Source organism: Manis pentadactyla, chromosome 3, assembly GCF_030020395.1.
Source record: "Manis pentadactyla isolate mManPen7 chromosome 3, mManPen7.hap1, whole genome shotgun sequence".
Lineage (NCBI taxonomy): Eukaryota > Metazoa > Chordata > Mammalia > Pholidota > Manidae > Manis > Manis pentadactyla.
This window is the reverse complement of record NC_080021.1, coordinates 120,622,679-120,645,572: the sequence shown is the minus strand read 5'-3', so window position 1 is coordinate 120,645,572 and position 22,894 is coordinate 120,622,679. Positions and strand designations below refer to the sequence as shown.

General features: G+C 34.9%; 1 protein-coding gene across 22 annotated transcripts in view; it reads right to left on the bottom strand.

Annotated features, from left to right (window-relative positions):
- The window catches only part of CREM (cAMP responsive element modulator), a 65,142-nt gene that overhangs the window by 3,452 nt on the left and 38,796 nt on the right, over nt 1–22,894 (bottom strand). For 12 of the 22 annotated variants that reach the window (XM_036920224.2, XM_036920228.2, XM_036920223.2 and 9 more), the window contains 2 exons: nt 17,130–17,318; nt 2,638–2,794 (listed from right to left, as the gene is read on the bottom strand). In XM_036920224.2, coding sequence (XP_036776119.1) covers nt 2,638–2,794; nt 17,130–17,318 — 346 coding nt within the window. The other 10 variants (XM_036920230.2, XM_036920232.2, XM_036920229.2 and 7 more) reach the window with 6 other exon arrangements.

Sequence of the window (22,894 nt, the reverse complement as noted above, 5' to 3'; positions counted from 1 at the left end):
TTGGTACTTGCTCAACAGATACTGAGCAACCTAATTGCCACCTACCATCTGCTTTTCTCTTGTCTTGCTCTGAAATCGAGATTTGGAAAGCTAAAACAAATTCTTCTTAGAATCCTTAGAGCTGGAGACTCTGTCATCTTTTTCCAGCTAATGAAATGTGGGTGAAAATTGCAGGGAGGGTCTCCCACAAGTTTTCAGAAGGTCCACACACAGCCAGCTAGGTTTTGGCTCTAGCCTTTCTCCCTTTTTCCTCCCTGATGCAATGTCCATAGGTGCAGCAGCCACATTGTGATCAGCAGAGTGAATGTCACTCACTGAAGAAGCAGAGTAGGGAGGAGGAACCTGCATCCGTGATGACCCTGGTGAACCTTTGTCCTGGCTGCACGTATCTCTGGACCAGCAGTATTAGATCCAAATATCACCTACAAGATTAAGCCTCTATTTCTCTTGGTTATTTTACAGCCCAAGTGTTAATGCTATCCAATAGCTAATTATTTTTTGAAAACCCAGAATTTTATGATTTTTTTCCCCTCAGGGAGTTTTCGTACATATGTATAGGTAGTGGCAGGGCATGTGCATAGGAACTAGTTGCCTAATATTTATCTATTTCATTTTGGTAGTTCTACTGACAAAATGTCTTAATCTAAAATAAAGATAAAGAACAGTGACAAAATTAAGAAAGAAGGCTTCTTCCCAGTTCTTCCTTTTTATTTTCTTTGGGAAAATAAGACATCAATGACAATTCTACAGTTTGCACTATTATCCTATCACCACACTTTGTATTTGTAATATGAACTTCACAAAATACAATCTGTGAACAGAAAGGCTATTATACTCATAACTCCTGAGAGCTATGAAGGTATAGTTTTAAGGTATCTATATTCCTCCATCTGATCAAATTAGAGATGTTTGATAACAAGACTTCCATAAAATAGCTATGATACTATGCGAGACCCACCCATTCAGCTCCTTCAGGATTTCTGGGCAAAATGCTGCCATTGAAAACTGTGAAGCCAGCATGACTTAGTGAACCTGGACAACCACTGATAAAGACTTGTATTTCTTAATGATCCTATTTCTGGTAATCTGTTGAGTTCTCCAGGGGAAGACGTCACCTAGTGACCTGTGATAATTAACAAGCTTGGGAGATGGAGTCTACTTACAGGAACTGTACCTGTAATATATCAAATTGTGATATTTAAAAGGCTAGTAAATTGAATATAGCTGCTATGGGTTCACACTCACAAAGGACAGTGATGAACTCAGCACTTATTTCTGAATTTTAAAGGCTCAGAAGCCACAACTTCTAGATTAACCAGGTTGCAAATACCTAGTAAAGTAACTGCTACCAGGCAATTCTGATCATAAGGAAGAACATGATCCCATCTGAGATATTTTGTTTTCTTACAGTGAGGACATTATTTAACACTTTCCCAGACAAGATGACTGGAAAAACTCGCTAGTCTATTCATTTTAAAAATCAGATGGATTTGCACCATTCTCCATCATAAAAACTAAGCCAAAAATTAATATTCAAGTTTAATTTTAAAAAGAATTTTGAAAAACAGAATTTTTATGATACACTTGTTTAAAAAATAAAATTACAGAAATATAAGAATTACATGAGAAAATGACAGAAAGCAGATGGGAAATAAATAGACTATAGTATTAGTGGGTCTCTTCTAGTAAGTGGGGCTAGGAGGAAATTATAATTTTTTTGCCTTGTATTTGTATTTGACTAGAGTTTTTAAGAATAAATATGTATTTCAGTATAATAGAGAAAAAAAGAAAGTTTAAAAATAAAGGGAAACCACGTATACACAACTTAGAAAATTCTTAACTGACACTTAAATATATTTTGTCCATAAAGAAGCTACAAAGACTATATTTATCACCTACTTTTCAAGATAAATACCACATATAAAATAAATTTAATCTGTAATAAAGTCCTTCCATCATCAAAACAATTAAGGTATCTTTTAGACATTACCCTACAAAATATAGGGATGTACCAACTGCTGACGAAATAGTTTCATGGCTAGGAACTCTGACTAAAATACAGTCAAATTATTTTCACACACAGAACACAAATTCACATAAAATGCCACATAACACTTTACTTGGGAGGAACAACTTAGGAAATGTAATTTCTTAAGCCAGGCAGAGAAAGACAAGTACCAAATGATTTCACTCATATGTGGAGTATAAGAACAAAGAAAAACTGAAGGAACAAAACAGTAGCAGAACCACAGAACCCAAGAATGGACTCACAGTTACCAAAGGGAAAGGGACTGGGGAGGATGGGTGGGAAGGGCCCGGGATAAGGGCAGGGAGAAAGAAAGGGGGCATTACGATTAGCATGTATAGTGTTGTGGGGGGGTACGGGGAGGGCTGTACAACACAGAGAAGACAGGTGGTGATTATACAGCATCTTGCTACGCTGATGGACAGTGACTGTAGTGGGGTGTGTGGGGGGGACTTGGTGAGGGAGGGAGCCTGGTAAACATAGTGTTCTTCATGTAATTGTAGATTAATGATAGCAAAAAAAAAAGAAATGTAATTTCTTGACAATAATAACAGTAGTAAGTTATGTGTCCTATAAGTAAGTGGCTGCTGATTTCTAGGGCAACAGCTTACCTATTTTTCATTAGCCTCAGCTCTCGCTTGCGTGTTGCCTCCTCTGCTAGTTGCTGGGGACTGTGTAAACTTCCTGGTGAGGCAGCCATCACTACTCCCTGTGGCAAACCAGTAGTAGGAGCTCGGATCTGGTAAGTTGGCATGTCACCAGTAGCAGCTGCAATGAGACAAAATATTACAAGCTTATATAAACAATTTACAACTTGATACTTTATATAAAATTGACCTGGAAATAGCATACTTCTTTTTATATGTCATATGAGGTGATCTTGCTAATTTTTAAGATGATTATTCTAAGCATTATGAAATCTTAAGTTTTTATCAAAGGCTAAAGGAGAGAGCTTTCAACTGATAGTTCATTTAGCCTAAAATTAGTGGTGTACTGATAAATATTTAACCACCGGCCATTTGGGGGAAAAAAGCTTTGATCTGCAGCATTATCAATTCCCGTGGTGTAAAAGCTATCACCAAGATCAACAACAGGCTACCAATGTGTCTTCACTGAATACATCATAAGCAGCACACCACACAGATAAAATAGTTGTAAACAATCTCAAGCATAGATAAAATTATTAGAAATGATGAGTTTTGAGTGTTTATTATTGTTCTTTTAATGTAGTTTGTTAAAAGTATATGCATTTATTTATATATATTTAATTTTTAATAATGGCTGTTTCTATAACCAGCTCACAAAAATCCTGAAATTTTGTAACGGGCTCTAGCAAACCAGTGGGAGATAGCTCTAGCACATCACTGCGAAAATTTTAATAAAGCAGAACATCTCCATTTTCTAAATATTGTGGTTAAGAGATTTTCCTACACCCTATAATATGCCTGAAAGAGTTACCAAGTATCATTAAGTACAAGTTCTATTACCAGATGACTGAGATACTGGAAGGAAAATACTAGTTTCCTGTATTCTCAGTTTAAAAACAAAACAAAACAGTAAAGCTCTACTTAAAACTGGTTTCTCTAGGGAGTGGTAATTTTTGTCTTTTTTGGGTTTCTTGGGATAATAGCACATTTCTAAGTATTCCTTTTAAAGAAGTATTTTCTAATTATAATGTATATAAGTGACATACTTAGTATTTATTATTCAGACTGAATACTAAAAGTCCTCAAAGTGTCATAATCTATTTTCAAAATCTGTCTACCCACTGCAATAAACATAGCTTCCTAGAAAAGGCAGATGGATTTAAGTGATCAAACATGTTTCTACCACTAACATTTCAACTTTGAGAATGTGTGGTCCAGAGTTAATTTGACATTCTGATAAGATATTATAAAATACATGCTCTCACAAAGCTAAATGCAAGGCAAACCATAAAAATTGGTTTGAACCAAATGCCAATCAAAATGTGAAACACATCACTTCCATATTTCATTAAAATGTATTATGCCCATTGGATAAGAACTGAAGTTTTACCCAAAAGGGTGACAGACTTTTTTCACTTAAATGGATTATCATCACTGAAAAGAGCCAAGCAGTTTAAAAGGTTCACCAAATTTATCTACATGCTTTTTTTGGGTAAATGGCAGGGTTTTTTCCCCATGGGCTCAAGAATTAGATGAAAGAATAAAACCAAAAAAGAATATGGCTTTGGGGGAAGATCACTTAAAGGTCTTCATAAGATAAACAAGAATGCTATTTTAAGGTTATATTGCTTCTTCCTTCTACATACAATTTAAAAAATAGTGGTGACAAATAGTAACTTTGATAAATATGATGATCACCAGCCAAATCTCTATTAATAAACTTGGGAAGATACCTAAATTTGTTTTTGTGACTACTTAAAATACTGTATACACATATGTTTCATTTTATGTCTTGGAAAACTTTATAGCTTTGAAATATTTAAGATCAATAAAAATCCATTATAAACTGTTAACTTACTAATGATTTTTTAAAAATATGTTAATCATATTGTTAGAGGAGACAAAACAGAGCATAGAATAACATAGTTCTCCCCTCTTTTGTCTTTGTCCACATCCAGGGAAGAAGGTCATGGGATAATAAAGGCTGAAACAATGGAACAGCTGGAAGCTACAAAGGCTTCTAAAACTGGGACAATAGCCATGATGAATGAGAAGTTTGCGTGTCATCACGTTGACATTCACAGGCGGTGTGGATGCAGACCTTGGCGTAGGGTTGTTCTTGCCAAACACTGCCCACAAAATGTGATGACATTAACAGAAGGCACAGAGGCATCATTATATTCTTTCATTTTGTATGTATCTGCTATTTTCCATACTATAAAGTTAGAGCAAAATGCTTAGAGATATACAAAAATGAGAAAGTTAGTTTAAGAGTGTCCATTTTTTTGAAGAAAAAAGAAAAGGAGGCAGGAATGCTTCACAGATGAAAAAAAAATTCACCCACTAGTTTTAGAACCAGAGACGGTACTAAACGTTTGCCTGTTTCCAAAGCTGAAATCACCCTCAAAGCACCAACTGAGCCACCATTTCAGGATAATGGCAATTCCAAAGGAAGCATTCTGAAAACACTGAGCAATAGCTCAGGAAAAAATATCACTGTAAAATGGTAAATAGGAAGGGAATGATATATCTGGATGTATTCTGGTCTTTCAGCTAACAAACTGGATTTTATTATACTATTTCAGACATACATTATATTCATTTTATCTCAACAAAACTCAGATTGTAACTCATTAGTTCAAGCCAGAAATACAAATTATACTAATTATACTAATCAGTAGGAATTAGTATTTTGTTTTCTGTAATATCCCTAAGAATCTATATGGTTCACTTCTAATGGCCACTGAATAAATATCAATGGATAAGTTCCATATATTCAAGTATGATCTTGTTAAATATATTTAAAAGATGTGGGAAAAGAGAATCTCATGTTTTGAGGAAATCCAAATATCAAAAGTTTTGTTTTTAAAACTAGTTATAACAAGTTTTTATCTTAGTTACCTTCAGTTTCCAATATTATGAATTCAGTGGTAAATTAAGGCAGATTAGATACCATCCTACATTCTTTGGTGGCACATTCTTATCCCTGTAGTCTTATAAAGGCTAATTCCTGTTCCATCTAACTACACTAAGTGTCCAAACTATTTTTCTTTCTAGAGTTTCACTGTGTAAATTACTTTGGAAAATAAATGGGTCATAAATGGGGGCTTTAAAATCATGATTGAGGAAAGGTAATATGAAAAAGATATTGACATACTAATTTTATTCTAAGGCAGCAAAAAGTTAAAAGACAAGTCAGGAATACCTTTTTACCTTGGTATCACCTAGAATCTAGCACAGTACTTGGCATATAATGGGTGCTTGATTAAGTTTACACATGCTCTGTGAAGTATATTTTGAACTTCTCAGGTTTTTACACAAGCGCATGGTCATTTGGAATGCTTAAATAAGCAGTCTTATTATTATAAACGATTAGCTATTATTATAACTAAATCTTTGAGTCTTTAACACTAAGACATGAAAAGCCCTACAAGATGCTATGTATTAATTCAAATTGGCCTGCTTGATAAAAGGCATTATTTCCTAAGTCTTTCTTTAGACACCTGGCATTTTAGAAGCAGAGGTCTAATTACAGTTTGTTTCCAATCATTTAACTCCTGACATGAAAAAAATTGTTTAGGTTTAGTATCAAATATTTAATGGGAAAATATTTCAAAATTCTAATTCCTAGAACTCTCAATTCTGGTCCTTAACTTCATCTCTCTCTCTTTGCGAGCTTTAAACACACAGTATAACAGAAAAAGTATGGGATTTGGAGTCTGGGTTCTAGTCTAGCTCTGCCACTTACCAGCCATGTGACTTGGGGCAAGTTCAGTTTCTTCATCTGTAAAATGGGGATAGATCATCTAATGTAATACTCACTATAACCCTGTAATGTATGTCAATGTGTCTAGACAGTGCCTGGCACATGGTATGCATTCAGCAAATGCTAGTTCCCTTCCTCTTCCCTTCCTTAAGTTCTGGAAGACAATGTTCCAAATTATGCTCATACTGTATACTAGTTAAAAGGTGAATAACATCCATAAATGTATTTTCCCCTGGAGTTTCACTTCTAACATACCTGGGTAATGAAATGACTGAAATGTATGGCTCTTATTCCTTATTTTGTTTAAAATAGAACCACAAAGGTGGAGAATCACAAATAACTGAATGATACAATCTCATTAGACTGGTAATAAGAAAACTGAAAAACCCCACAGGTCAAAGAGGAGTGCTTTTTTCTTCCTAACTTAGAAATAAGAAACCCAGCCAAATCAAGAACCTATCTTGACAGCTTCTAAAGTGAAACAATTCGTCAACACCCAAAATGATGGTGGTTTTATTTGCTTACTTATTAATTGAGATCTCTAGTACTGAGCCTATTTACTGAATCAAAACATTTTTATATATGAAGCTCCTACTTTCATGTGCCATTTTGCTATGTGTCACTAACTCCAAATATACCCAAGTAATAAGTAACAGAGGTCACTTAGACACAGCACTTGAAAAGCAGGGGGCCTCCTTCCCCAGCTCCAGGAAGCTGCTGACTTCTTTACTTTCCTTTTTTGGTTCTCTCCCTCCCGACCCCACCCCAGGTCAATCTTATCCTTGTCTGGTGTCCCACACTGTCTAAAACTTACCTGCCTCCACTGCTCTATTTTTTCCCAGGAACATTAAATCCTATGTAACATGACTATTTAAGCACTGAACATTTTCAAATTTGTTAGGATTACTATAACACATAGACCACATAGAATTAGGTCATCATTTTTATTTTAAGTTACACAGAGGGGCCCTTCCTGAGTAGTTTGTTAAGTGAAAACCTTAGAATCAAAAAGAGTCTATGTAAAAAAGATAAGAAATTATGAATATTGAAATGGAAAATTCCATATATATATATGCTCTGTTGTCCTATAAAAGTAATAATAAATATTCTAGGAAAAAAACCCATTTTGACTACTTAAAATGATACTAACTTTGTTTTGTAGTTTTATATAGGCAGTGTGTAGTTGCTATTGTAACTCTTCTAACATTAGAACTAACTTACAAAGTCAGGTGAATTTTGAGGAGCAGTGTAACATGGTGTGAAAAGAACCAGACAACATGTCCAGAGACCCAAACTAGTTCACCACTTGCCGGCTTTGTAAGCTTGGAAGAGTCATTTACCTACTCAGATCTATGCAGTTATTTGCAAAATGAATGTGATAATCTCTGTGCTGAGTGCATCAGTAAGAATGCACAGAAAGTGCTTCTTCTCTTGGTTATTTAAATATGGCTCCCTCAGCAAGGCCTACCCTGATCCTTTAACCTATATTACTTGCTTCCTATGGGTCTCTCACAATCTGATAGTTTCTTTGATAGCACTTACCACATGTTTATTTATATAAGTTTATTTGTAACATTAAGTGACTTTTTATTATAAAGTTTACATAAGTGCAAAGTTATCATCACAGTTATTTTATTAGGCAATATATCCATATAGGCAAACAAAACCAGACAAAAGTTTGTATTTCATTATTCCAAATTACAGTTCATTGAACACTTTTCAAAAATAGTGGGAAAATAGCATAATGGCAATTTCAGTTAAGTCTTCCATACAGATTTGGAGTTTTATTGGAACTTGAGGTAGACAAGTGACTTGTTATTTTCACTTCTAAAATGATTATAACTTGCCTTGCCTTGCTTCAAGAAGCCAAAAGAGGCAAACCATTATTTTCTGTGAAAATTTCCAAACAAAAACCTTTTCTAGTACACAAAGGTAAAGTGTATCCTTATTCTCATGCATCAAATATTAACTAAGAAATTATTTTCCAAATTTGAGTAAGTTGGAATACTAGTTTTTACAATTCAGAAGTCCAGGCTGAATATTACTTACTAGAGTTTTTAAGACTCAGAGACTAAAAGATAAGGACTTAAGGCTCCTAATATAGTCAGCTTATGAATAATGCCAAAAAACTATTTCTAATAAAAATTTAAACCATACCTCATAGAATCAATAGTCATTCTATAAACTATAGAATGTCACTTTGCACATTGATTACATGATCCTATACATAAATTCTCCTAAAACCTTTTCCAGTCCAATCATTATTGTTAGGATCCTGATTCTGGTCTAGATCAGTTTTAAAGTCTAAGTTGTAGACCGTTCATGGATCATAAAATCAATTTCATTGGTCAAGAATAACATTAAAAAAAAGAAATAGAAAAGTATGAGTATATCACATATAGTAAAGATAAGTGTTATTTTTGAAATCTGTTTCATAGAAATGTGGGGTATATACACATATGCACAGGTCTACTGCATCATGATGTAAAATGTGGGACATGGTCAAAGGGTTTGCAAGCCTAAATTCTATATCAATCCACTTGATTCATCAATCCACATGAGTAGCCCAGAACTGAGAATTCAAAGGTGGGTCCTAAAGCTGATCTATGATACCTTCAAAAAAGCCTTTGAACCCTGTGCCCGCCCTTTGGGCTTCTCAAGAGAAAAGGAAATCAAATGAAATGTGATTTATTTTTCAAACAGAATTGACTACATAAGAACTGACCAGATTTCAGAAAATAACAAATTCCAAAGACACAACGAGGTCTTGTGAAAAAAGTTTGGAATTTTTAAATTTCAGCATTTTGAAATTTTTAAATTGTAAAGGGTAAAGCATGTGTAAGTATTGTGAGTAAAACTGTGAAAAAATATCTTCAAGGATGGTATGTTCATTCTGTAAAATTAAATGTATAAAAATATTTATTTACAAGCAATAGTTTTTAAAATTATGCAGATTTACTTTAAACTTTCATCTGTAAAGATAGTGTTTTTTCAAATCACTTTTATGTTTTGGTATGATTCTCTTTCATGCTTAGGCATGAGAACTGGCTTAGTGAAGAAAGATAAAAAACAACTAATAATTTTTCGAAAATACACATAGCATAGAAATGCCTTTTGGTTCTAGAATCATGCAACATGCATGCAGTACAGTATTGAGATTACTTAACTCCATCTATAACTTACAATAAAGTTGTCATTTGAGAGTTTCTGCAAACTCTAGCATTTCTAAAACTTCACAAAAACTTCCTTGAGATAGCAATAGCTCCTCCAGATGATTTTTAAGTCAGTTCACTACAGGTTTTACTTGCTGGAGACCACCCAACATTCATCCCATCTAGGGACGCGGGGAGACCCACCAGCTGAAAGGCTGAATTGTGGTGAAGTTGTACACCATCATCTACGCTTCAGGATTCGTTGCTGGGTTTAGAAGAAAGACCCTGATGAATAAACAACTTCGCAAGCACATGAGGACAGGAGCAACTAAGTCAAAAACATTACCTGTCCCCACGAAACCAGACGACGGAAAGGACTAGGATGAAAAGTTTGGGCGACCTGAGGACGCGCCCTTCGCGGGCCGGGCACTAGGGGGCGCCGAGTCCCGGCCCGGCTCGCGCAGGCCTTTGCAGGTGTGGGAAGGGCTGCGCGGCTGGCAGGTACTCACTCACCAGCGGAGAATCAAAGGAGGGCTTAGGAGAGCTGCTCAGCCTGAGCGCCCTCGGAGACAGGCGGCGGTGAGCTAGATAATGTCCGTGTGGAAGCAGCGCGCCACGCGCGGGCCAGACTAAATCGCAGTCCGACTCGGCTGACGTCAGTGTGCGGCTCGCCTGAAGTTTTAACTTTTCCACTGCCCCGCCGAGACGCGAATCCAGGAACTGAATGACGTCAGCCCTTTGAACTCCATTAGATGAGGAACAGACCATTTTCGACGCAGGAGGAAGGAACAAGCAGCGCACAACACTCCCGACACGCTCCCCTTTCCTAAGCGGTTTCCGAGCTGCGTTTGTACACAGCGAAGAATCGGAAGCTTAATTTTTCACAACTTAAACAGTATGTAGTTTAACTTGTAGCTGCTTGGATTTGCAACAGGTTGCAGAGGAAGTAACAGCTCATTTTAGGGGAGCAGAATGGAGAGAAAGACAGGATTACTGCCTTGGTCAAGTAAGCAATACAATACTGAGCAAAGAGGCAGTTACACCAAAGTGCCTTAGAGTGAGCTCATAAATAGACGTGTATATTACAAGAAACTTATTACTCCTCAACTACTAGAAAATTAATACGTTTCCAAACACAGGTCCCTAAGTAATTTTTCTAAACTTAAAAAAAAAGTGCAGAATAAATTAAAATCCCTCTTGAGAATTCTTACCTGTTTCATCTCCAGTTACAGCCATGATGGGCTTCTGCATAAAGCTCTGGCCTGTTTCCCCATCACAGGTCAACATAAAGTGTTCCAAACTATCAAGCGTGTGCAGGATAAGTAGGAGTACTGACATCACAATGACATCACTAGCCTATCACTGCCATCAATTTGCTTTGTCACAGACAAGCTCACTGGAACCAAAGCCCTATAAAAACCCCTTCCTGTAATTAAACCATCTTAATGCTCTTGTTTCTCAATTTTACACAAAAAATCTATTGAGATGGACTCTGGCAAAAAAATATCTTATTAGCATTAAAAATTACATTGTTTCTTATGGGGCTACTACTTTATTATTCTTTTACTCAAGGTTTCTAGGTAAGAAATGGTGGCATAAATACTATTATTTTTCATAACTTACAGAAGAAAAAAAAATACTTGGGGATTTTAAAAAACATGACAATCAGCCCAGAAAGACACTGTGAAATACACAGAAGTGTATTTCTTAGACATGTCTCAATTCACTAAGAAATACCCAGCCACCTTTGTTCATTTAACACATTATTTGCTGAACCACTTGCTACAGCGACATAAAATCCAGCTGTTTCTAAGGTGACAGAGAATTTGCTCCTTTCACTTGAGATGAATAAATACTGAAGTTTTAAAAACTCACTATGCCAAACATAGTATTATATAGCATTCTACCATAAATATAAGACTGAATCATATGAATCTGCTTATATTTTGACTTTTTGGTCCACAAAAACAGCAATTTCATGTGGCTCAATCTAATACATTGTTTTCCTAAATTAAAACTCCTCAAAAAGAATTTTGTGATTAAAAAAATTTTAATGTCTTATTTGTACCACTTAAAGAAGGTTCAGCACATGAAGAGCTAGATCACAGCTAGAAATACAATTTTAAGATCAGACAAAAAGCTAGCTCATGTTCCACAGTATAACAGACTGTAGCCTGGGAGAAACATGATTTACAAGTCTACTGCACAAAAATAAGTGACATGGCACTGAGACTTATCTTTGTCAGTGGGTTGAACAAAGCTCATTCTTAAATTCAGCCCAACTTCATGTAAATGAAAGGACATTTTGCCTTATTCGATTAAGCACCTTAGTAATAAAGGCAGGGACTTTACACTCAGAAGTTTAGGAGATGAAACATCAAGGAGCATCCATGCTTTTAGTCAGGGATTCTCCAGAGCACATGAACTGAATACATCCTGGCTCAGCAAGAATGTCAGGGGACGTCAATCCTCGTCAGAGGCTCCATGAAGGACTATTTTCCAACCCAGCCACACTAAGGGTTTGAGTCCAAGAGTTCTAGTCAGTTTTACTTGCTATGTCAGAAAGTTCAAAATAACTTTAATCTCAACATTTCTCTATATTGGCACATAGGTATTCAAGAAATATTAGTGTAAAAAAAGGGTAGAGAAGGACAAGGAGGAGAAAAGTAGGTTGTTTGGTTGACTGCTGCTATTAGAGAAGTTCTAACATACTACCTGGACCAGGTAAACTCATTAGTTAGCACACAGAACTAAGAACATTTTCACAGAGGAGTATTTCGCCTTCATTCAGCATATGGTTATTGAACACTTATCATATGCCAGGGACTGTACAAGGTACTAAGGATCCCAGTCCAAACAGAAGTTACCACTGAGGCAGGAAACAAAGCATCATGACAGTGTGTTACATGCCCTAAGAAGGTACAGTGGGAACGGACTATGTAAACCAGATTTGGAGGATCAGGGAAGACTTTCTGGAGGAAGTGCTATACAAGATGAAACCTGAATAATGCAGACAATTGGCAAAAGCGCCCCTGTCAGGGCAAACAGCTGTGAGGGCATGGCATAGGACAAGAAATGAAAGAAATCCAGCTCAGACCTGTATTCCAAAAAAGGGAGAAGGCTAGTAAAGAAAGCAAGACCTAGATCCAACAGAGAGCCGGGCCACGTTAAAGACTGTGGACTTTGTTTAACAAGAAATAGACATTCACTGAAAAGCTTTGAGCAGGAGGCTGAAATTATCAGATGTGAATTTTAGAAATACCCCTCAGAGCTACAGAATGAAGAGTACAAGGCAGAAAGGGAAATGCTGGAGGCAGAGACTTTCATTTTTAAGAAATATTTGTAGTTCTCAGAATCATTGAGAGGGATGAAGAGCATCTAGTGAAACTTTCAGGAAAAAGTTCCCAAAACCAGGCCAGGAAAGGGGTCTGCTGCCCATGGCATGACTAGGAAGATCAGGAAGATGCTGTGCAGTCCAGCTTCAGAGCAGCCAGAGGATGGTTAGACAGAGGAGACTGCAAGAGGCAGGAGAGAGAAGAAAACACAGTAAGAATGAGGGATCAGGGAAGTGAAGAGAGGAGAAGCCAATGTGTTTAACACTGCTGGAGACCAGACAAGATAAGGTCTGAGGACTGACACTGTTCTCTCAAGACTGCTGTGGCCTTGCAAGGGATGACAGGATGGAAGGTAAGAAGGGAACAAGTAAGACAAGAATGCCCATTGACCTTGTTATGTTTATCACAGAACTAGACTCCTGGCCACCATTTTCAGAAAGAAGAGAAAAGGAAAAGAAAAAGGCAGGAAAGGAAAGAAGAAAAAGAAATCAAGAAAAATAAAGATTGGAGAGGAAGAAGCAAATGTCTTACTCCTATTTGATATAAACATTTACACAGTATCATAGATTTACAAAGAATCAGCATATTATTGGAATTAGACTAGAGCAAGTTTAATAGATAAAAACTTTTAAAAATTAGCAATATTTCTCTACACAACAAGAACTAGAAAATGCAATAGAAGGGTACCATTCATAAATAGCAACAAAAATCATAAAGTATTTAGGAACTAACAGAAGAATATGAAAGACATCCATGGAGATAAATTTTTAATTGTTAAAATAAGTTTAAAATAAGATCTGTATAAATGAGACATTGTATGCTTTGGAGTAGGTCAATTTAACATTAAAAAGACTTCAGTTCTCTCTAACCCTTTTGCACTATTGGTAGGAATGTAAACTGGTACAGCCACTATGGAAAACAGTATAAGGATTTCCCAAAAATTTTTAAATAGAACTACTGTATGATCCAGCAATTCTACTAGGTATTTATCCAGAAAATGTTAACACGAAAAGATATATGTATTCCCAATTCATTGCTGCATTATTTACAACAATCAAGAATAACTTAGCAACCTAAGTGTCTGTCAACAAATGAACAGATAAAGAAAAATGATAAAGAAATATATATGCCCCACCCCCAAAACACACACACACTGGAGTGCTTTGCAGCCATTGAAAAGAAGGAAATCTTGCCATCTGTGACAACATGGATGGAACCTGAGGGCATTATGCTAAGTGACATGAGTTAGACAAAGACAAATACTATATGATCACACTTAAATGTGGAATCTAAAAAACAAAACAAAAAACTGAATTCATAGACAGAGAACAAATTGGTGGTTGCCAGAGATATGGAGAGGTTGGGGGAAATGAGGGAGTGGGAGAAATGGAAAGAAGGGGCCCAAAAGATATAAACTTCCAGATATAAGATAACTAAGTCCTGGGAATGTAATGTATAGCATGGTGACTACAGTCAACAACACTGTGTTGTATATTTGAAAGTTGTTGAGAGAGAAAATCTTATAAGTTCTCATCACAAGAAAAAAATTATAACTTCAAGTGGTGATGAATAACAATTAACTAAAACACTGTAGTAATAACTTATTATCACTTATATCACTGTCAAACCACTATGTTATACACCTGAAACTAACATAATACTATATGTCAACTATATCTCAATTAAAAAAAAGATATCTTTTCTCCCTAATTTATAAAATAAATATAATCTCATTACTGGTTTTATTATTCTATTATTATTATTTAGAAACTCAAACTTTTTCCAAACACATATGAAAGAATAGTGGTTCACAAAATCAAAAAAAATTTTTTTAAGACAAAAAAGGGACTTCTTCTCTAAGATAACAAACCAATATGGTACTGGCATATAGGAAAAGAGACCAATAGTACAGAATAGGAAGTTTTGAGACAGACCCAAGTATGCATGAGAACCTCCTATAGTTTAGATTGCCCCCTAAGTCAATGGGGAAAGGGCAGACTGGGTAGTAGAGGCAAACTGAAATGGGTAGTAGGGGTAAACTGGCTCCATATGAGAAAAGTGAAAATGGATCCCTACCTACTACTATATTGAGAGGTGAGCATATAAGGACCTAAATGTGATAGGTAAAATTATAAAGCTATAGAAGTAACATAGAAAAATATCTTTGTGACTTATGGAAGAAAAACAGTTCTTAAATAAACCTGAAAACACGAAACATGAGGGAGTATTATCTAAGCAAAACATAAAAAGTTTCATAAAACCACAATGAGATATTACCTCACACCAGTTAGGATGGCCAACATCCAAAAAACAAACAACAACAAATGCTGGCAGGGATGCAGAGAAAAGGGAACCCTCCTACACTGTTGGTGGGAATGTAAATTCGTTCAACCATTGTGGAAAGCAATATGGAGGTATCTCAAAAAACTAAAAATAGATATACCATTTGACCCAGGAATTCTACTCCTAGGAATTTACCCAAAGAATGCAAGATCCCAGGTTCAAAGACATATGCATCTCTATGTTTATTGCAGCACTATTTACAATAGCCAAGAAATGGAGGCAACCTAAGTGTCCATCAGCAGACGAATGGATAAAGAAGTGGTACATAAACACAGTGGAATACTATTTAGCCATAAGAAGAAAACAAATCCTACCATTTGCAACAACATGGATGGAGCTAGAGGGTATTATGCTCAGTGAAATAAGCCAGGCAGAGAAAGACAAGTACCAAATGATTTCACTCATCTGTGGAGTAGAGCAACAAAGCAAAATTGAAGGAACAAAATAGCAGCAGATTGACAGACTCCAAAAAGAAACTAGCGGTTACCAAAGGGAAGGGGTTGAGGAGGGTGGGAGGGGAGTGAGGGAGAAGGGGATTAAGGGGCATTATGATTAGCTCACATAATGTAGGTGGCTCATGGAGAAGCCAGTATAGCACAGAGAAGACAAATAGTGACTCTACAGCATCTTACTACGCTGATGGACAGTGACTGCAATGGGGTTGGGGAGGCCTTGATAATATGGGTGAATGCTGTAATGACAATGTTGCTCATGTGAAACCTTCATAAGATTGTTTATCAATGATACCTTAATAAAAAAATGCAAAAAAACCCCAACATTTTAAAACTCTCTTATTAAAGTATCAAGTTTATAGTGGATTTGTCAATATAAAAGAAATAGAACAAGAAAAAATGATCATTCTTTGTTATTGACTGATTAGACATATGGGGTTCATGATAATCAGGGAAATATAGTAGATGGCTTTAATTTTACATTTAAAAGAAAACATTAAAGTATTGGGTAAGTACTATGAATTTTTTTTACTCCATAATGCCACCATTCATTCAGTTCTTTTATATGCTTTTATTACGGTCCATTAGCCCCCAAAATACCTAAGAGTAAAGCTAAGTATCAAGATTTGTCAATTATAATCTCTTTTCTCCAAACTTGAAGGACTTTCAAATTAAGAGAACTGATATTGCTCTGCTTAAAATTAATCCTATATCATAAGTCCTCAGCAAATGACCAAGAGGAAGAGAGTTAAAAACACAGGATTTTTGGAAGTTGTATTAAATACATTATAGTTATTATGAGCACAACTGAATGAAATTAAAATAATGTATAATTTAATTTAAATGAACTCTTAGGTTACCCTCAAAGCTTAGAGCAACACCCCAACTTTTATTTCACTGCTGTCAACTTCCATAAGTGGTAGAATGGGTACCTCAGAATTCAAATATACTGAGAACTGTTTAAAGAAGAAACAAAAATCAGCATTTGTTTGGAAATGAGAGGTCTAGAAATTAGACTTGAATGTAACCGCTGGGGAAAAACCTGAATTCAGTGCATCATGGACTAGATACTTAAATTTTCAAACACAAGGTAATAAAAAGGAATTAGTACAACATTCATAAACCCAAATGAGGATATTTAATTTAAAAAATTCACTCATGTTTCCAACTCCCTTTTTCCCTCATGCCACGCTGAACAGAACCTTTCTTTACAGCCAGTAAGGCCTGCTAAAAAGTGAGTCATACAATTTAAGTTGTTATTTAATGCACTGAAATATTTCTTCTTTAAGCCTTTTAGTGTCCCTCCAATTTATGACCTATATATTTCAGAAAACTATAAAATCACCACTCAGTGGGGTGATATAGTAGTCTATAGGTATTCTAGAGTTATGAGATTAATAAAATATACCTTGAACAACAACCTGGCTGCCTGGGACAAAGAACTGCTGTGAGCCATCAGCTGATTGTGCTGCATACTGTACAATTGTAGCACCTGGTGGAGGAGCTCCTGAATTTGTCATTGTTAATGCCTGTAGTCCCTGAACACCGTCAGATCCTGGATTAGAAATCTGGATTGTTCCACCTTGGGCTATAGCAACTTAATAGAAAAAGAAAAGAAATATTAGAGAATTTCAAGATTCATTTTTAATAATTCCATGTTGGGAGAAAATACTCTGGTTCTATTCATTACCAAGGCTTCTCATTCTCAAGTTACACTGATTTCTCTATGCTGAATTGATAAAGACATCTTTCTTCATGGGACAACATTTTGCAAAAGCTCATAAACACTTGAAAATATCTTATATTCAGAATTCTTTGAAATACATAGAGTCCATGGGATTTTCCATCTCCCTGGCATCCACCCAACTAAATTATTTAGGAGGAAGAGTGGAGATGCAGACAGGGAGAAAGTCCAGCTTCCTGAATGTCTCTGTTTTTCAGGTATTTTTAGTTACAAATAGCATTCTTCTAACATTTAAGAAATGCTCAGTGAAATTCCATTAAGCATCACAATTATAATGAATTTATGCAAATTCATTGCATATATTTCACCTTCATTCAGCTAACAACTTTTCTAATTTATCATCAAAAGAAAGTAACTTTTAATGGAATATATGTTATGTATTTTTATTTTAAAGCTCAAGTCTACAAAACTGTCACCTTTTACCATTTTGACTATGTCAGGAGAATCCTAAAATATAAAATGTTAAGTGGAAGGACCTTAAAAGGTAACTGCATTGGAAGAATGTGCTACAATATTTACCTCTCCCAAATGTCTTGAATAACTAGACCTAATGGCAACAAACATATGGTAGACTTCCTCTAAATACAGACTTGCTAGTCATGTTTAAAGTTAACATATTAACCAAAAGTTTCAAAAGAATTTGATCAAATGTTTGTTTTTAAATTTTACTCTACTAGACAAACAAGTACTGTAAAAAATATCTGAGATTTCTGTATACTTCAAAATAAAGATTACAAGTCCAGATTTTAAACATGAGAGATTAAGTGTTTAAGGGCTCTCCTTTTTTAACAAAAAAATCACATATAAACTAGCTGAATAGACTTTACAATGAAGATAAAAACACGATACCAGAATAACACAATACCTATAAATCAATGTAATTACTTTACAGGGATGTTATAGTAGTACCCAAAATAGATGGAGTATTTCCAAGGTATTCCCTTTTTAGTGGTATCTAAGCAACCACCACTTAGTTGATGACCTGATTATATAAATCTGTCAGAACTACTGGGAAGAGTAACATTAACAATCTCCAGCTCCCCGACCTAAGGTTCTGGGGCTTAAACACAGAAAGATGAGTTGACATTTTAAAAAGGATTTCAACATAGATGCATTCTCTACATTTTAGTTCACTGACAGGCCACCTATTAGAACATGATTGACAGAAACTGAAGAATCAGTTACCAAATGTCAATAGTGCTAAGGCCGAGAAACTCTAATGTAATACCATTTATCTGGCTCACCTAGAGGGTTATATTCTGCACACATTTTAAGAACTAGATTTTATTATGATTCTCCAAAGATTTCAAGGATCTCAGGATTCACTCCTTACAATAAATGGGCTTGGGAGAGATCTAACTATGTCTTTCTTTTTTAAAAGAGAAGTATGAAAAAGAAGAGATTGCTTCCTTGGATCTTCATGGCTGTATATGAATGAATTTCATGTTATCAGATATTTGACTTTGTATTTTCAGTGGATAATTAGCATGATGTTGAGAAACAGCGCTTAAAAAAGAACAGGCATAGGCAGTGTAACCACAATGAGGAGGAAGCTCAAAGCCTAGCAGATAGTAGACACTCAATAAATATTATGAATGAGTGGCTATCATTTCCTCAAGACAGACTATATTATAAATAACCTAAGTCACTTGTGAATCTAGAAGAATTAAATGAAGTATGGTTTCTAATTATAGAACTTAGTTTTCAATGCCAATACAATTATTAAGCTTTCAAACTAGTGAAAGATCTAAGGTCATAGTTGCTTCTAAGGATAACCATGAAATAGACAGCTAACAAATACCCTTACTTTCTTTTTTAGTTTTCATACTTTTTTTTTCATTCTTTTTTCCCCCATAGTTTCAATCAAAACTTTGCTTTTACACTGAAAAGCTGATAAATCAAGAATCTGTTCCTCTCAACATTTTATTTTCTGGTCTCTATTATATAATTAGATGTGGGAAAGAAAAGCTAAACACACACACACACAAGTTGGCTTCAGGGGGAAAACATTCTTACTGGTAGGTATCCTACTTTAGCATTTTATTTTTTATACCAAAGTTGCTCTTGATTTTGTTATTATCAAATGACAGAGGACCTGCTATTTCAAAATGTTACCTCTCATTTGAAAATAAATAAGATTTCCCAGTGCATCAAGATATTGGAAACAGGATTTACATATGTGTATATTCAAAAGATTTGACGAAGAAACTTATTTTAAGTTACAAAATATTCAATAGCATAATACCTGCTTTCAGTAAACACACATCAAGATAAATAGTAGGAAAAACTGAAATGAAATTAAATTGAGTTTAGTCACATCTTTGTTTTCACTATTTTTTTAAACTTACGGAAATTTTCCAAGTAAACATAAAATTAGAAAGAATTTTGCACCATCTATTCTCTGCCCACTCATCCCAAACCTCAATTTTTGTCTGGAGTATTTCAAAACAAATCCTAGATATCATGTCTAGCTAATCATTTTTAAATAAAACGATTGGCCCTTATCAGGCCCATTAGTAACCAATATAAGTAAAATAGCTTTACATTTCCTACTAATTTCCCTTTGGGGACTTAGGCTTTATTAATGTTTTCTTGGACTAACACATACAACTAAGGCATAAAAGCTTATACCTATGGCCATGCTGTTGTGCACAATTTAGAGTCCACACTGGTCTATGAATATTGACTGGGACTCAAGCTGAAATGAAAGTTTTTAAAATTTTAGAATATATGCCTACTTATTTTCCTCTTTCAAGTAATCCTTATCAACATCATGTTTTCATAAAATAAAATGAAAAGTGGACAGCTAGATTATATAATCAGTTAAATTCTGCTTCACTGTCCATTATTAATTGACTCAAGCCTGCTGCTCACAGTAGTGGGGAGTAAAGGTTAGGTACACTTGTCCCAGTTGCTGTGGGAGTTCCCTAACTTTTTTTCCCCTTAAGTCTTAGGTGAGCTATATACCCTGTAATTAAGTAGGTCACTCTGTACCCACAGGTTGAATGCTGGACACACTGACCTTACATTAACAAGAATTTGTCTAAATAGAGTGTGATTGGTAATTTACTAAGTATTTTTCTACTAAGTTAATTTTAGTGGTTGCACAACCATGTTTATATATAAAGGATATAGCATCCTTATATAGTCATGGTATTTAGTTTCAAATCAGTGTTAACCCAAGCATGGTTTCCCCATCCCCAACTCACCATAAACCATGGTAACTAGGATGATATTTTATCAACTAGTCTAGGCAATAAATTTGTTAAAAACTTCTGGTATAAAAAATTGTGTTTAAAAAATATTGTTACTTTCACTACTCACTACCATTGAGCACTTCTCTCTTAGAGTTAGTAATATTACTGAAGTAAGGCAAACATTATTAATGGAATGAAAATTCAAGAATTTGGGTAAACACTTTTTTAATTTAAAAAGTAATATTTTAAGTCTTAATCAATAAAGAAAACAAATAAGGACAGAAAACTGAAAAAAGAGTTTATGACCAAAAGGGGAAGCAAAATTTATTTAAATTAAGATTTCATTTGATGTTTTTTCACTTGATGCTAACATCTTTTTAATCCTAAACCTGTATATAGGTTTAGGATTAAACCTGTATATATGAGCTAATTCAGATACATAAACATGCAAATATTTGGTTATAACTTAAAACTATTTTTATTCCAAATTGCAATAAAAAGATTCATAAATAGAACTTCACTGAATTAACTTTAAAAGACCAGACCTTATTCCAGTGAATTCTCAGATTTAAATTCAAAAAGTGACCACAAAACAGCTTCTCTAAAGTAGTTGTCCTAAAAGCCAAGTGGCGCATACAGCAGGACAAAGACTAAAGGAGCCCCGTGCTGTGACAAGAGTAGCAACACCAAGGCTCGAAAGCCAGATACACACGAAGTATACATCTTCTATGTTTGCTCCGAAGTTACAATGGGAGAACGGAAGCAACGTCACCACTAAGAACAATAAATGCAACCGCATTTACTTTAGAATACATAAGCCTCTCCTGTGCAAACTCTTTTTATGAAGAAATGGAATCAGTGTTTATTCACGAATCTCCTGAGAATTCTTAATTCTTTAAGCAGTCCACAAAGCTCACATGTAATCGTGAATTCAGATTGACCCACTTCCCTTCAGCTTTTAAGAATTCCAATACAGATGAGTTAATAGAGACTCGTTCTAACAAGGTTCTTAGTAAAGCAGGAGCAAGCAAAGAGACAAGGGACATTTAGAAAAAAGGAGTAATTTGAAATTGTGGGTGATAATCTTTCTGGTAAGGGAAGAGGTTGGGTATGGTAGAGTGGGAGATTAAAAAAAAAACTTCATCTTTAGAGAAAACTTAATGAATTAAAAAACTACAAACATTTAAATGTCTTTAGTCACTTTTACCATATTTATGAATTTACTCTCATTTAATGCATAAGTATCTTAGGCAGCAAATAACATTCTTTGCTAATTCTAAGACTATCTGAACTGCCATCTTTCTCTTGGGACAGAACAGATATTCTTTGACCAGAATGACTTCATCAGCATATACCCCACCTATCACTAAGGTCTGTGCTGCCATTAAAGATTTTGCAAGTGTAGCTTACTTTCTTGGTGTTACAATAATGAAACCCTGCTTATTTTAAGTTATTTTTCCTACTCACAGCGGGTAGCCTATTCTAACTTCTTAGTTTTTGTGACTTAAAAAATAAGTTGAAATAGTAAGGTCAACTTCTATCAAATTTCTAACATTCAACAATTAAAAATGTAACTATGAGAAAACCTGAGTGCACTTATTTCTATTTTATTTAACTTTGACACACAAAGTCCTTTAGTTTAGTTCTTTCTGTTTTTAACTCCAACTCATTAACTACATTAAAAATAAATACTCTAAAATAATAATCTCTGAAAAAAAACAAAGCAAACTTTGGGGGAAAGTCATCCATAGATAAAAGTTGAAGAAAGAATTAAGCTAAAAAAACCATTTCTACAACAAAAGAATTAAGCTAAAAAAACCATTTCTACAACAAAAGATTACAAAAGCATCTCAAAATAGGTATACATAAATACATAGATAAATCTCCAGAAATGCTAATAAAATCCTCTTTGCCAAAAACCAAAGGGTATGTACAATGTTTCTATTTCTAGATAGTTAGGAACATCAAAACATTAATATCTGTCAAGTTATCCCTAGTAAGAAATGTGATTAGTGAAAATGGATCTTGCATGTGTAAATATACATTTACCCTCCAATTAAAAACTAAATGTCTTCTTAAAAGCTTAAGTGTTAGTATTCACTTTTCCTAAGAATGATCAACATAGACAAGTGTAACTAAAATGTCTAAGAAATGTATTTTTAACAAAGGCAGTATCACTTGTCATGAATAAAGCAAATTTTTCTTGCAGGTAGCACATGCAGACCCACCACA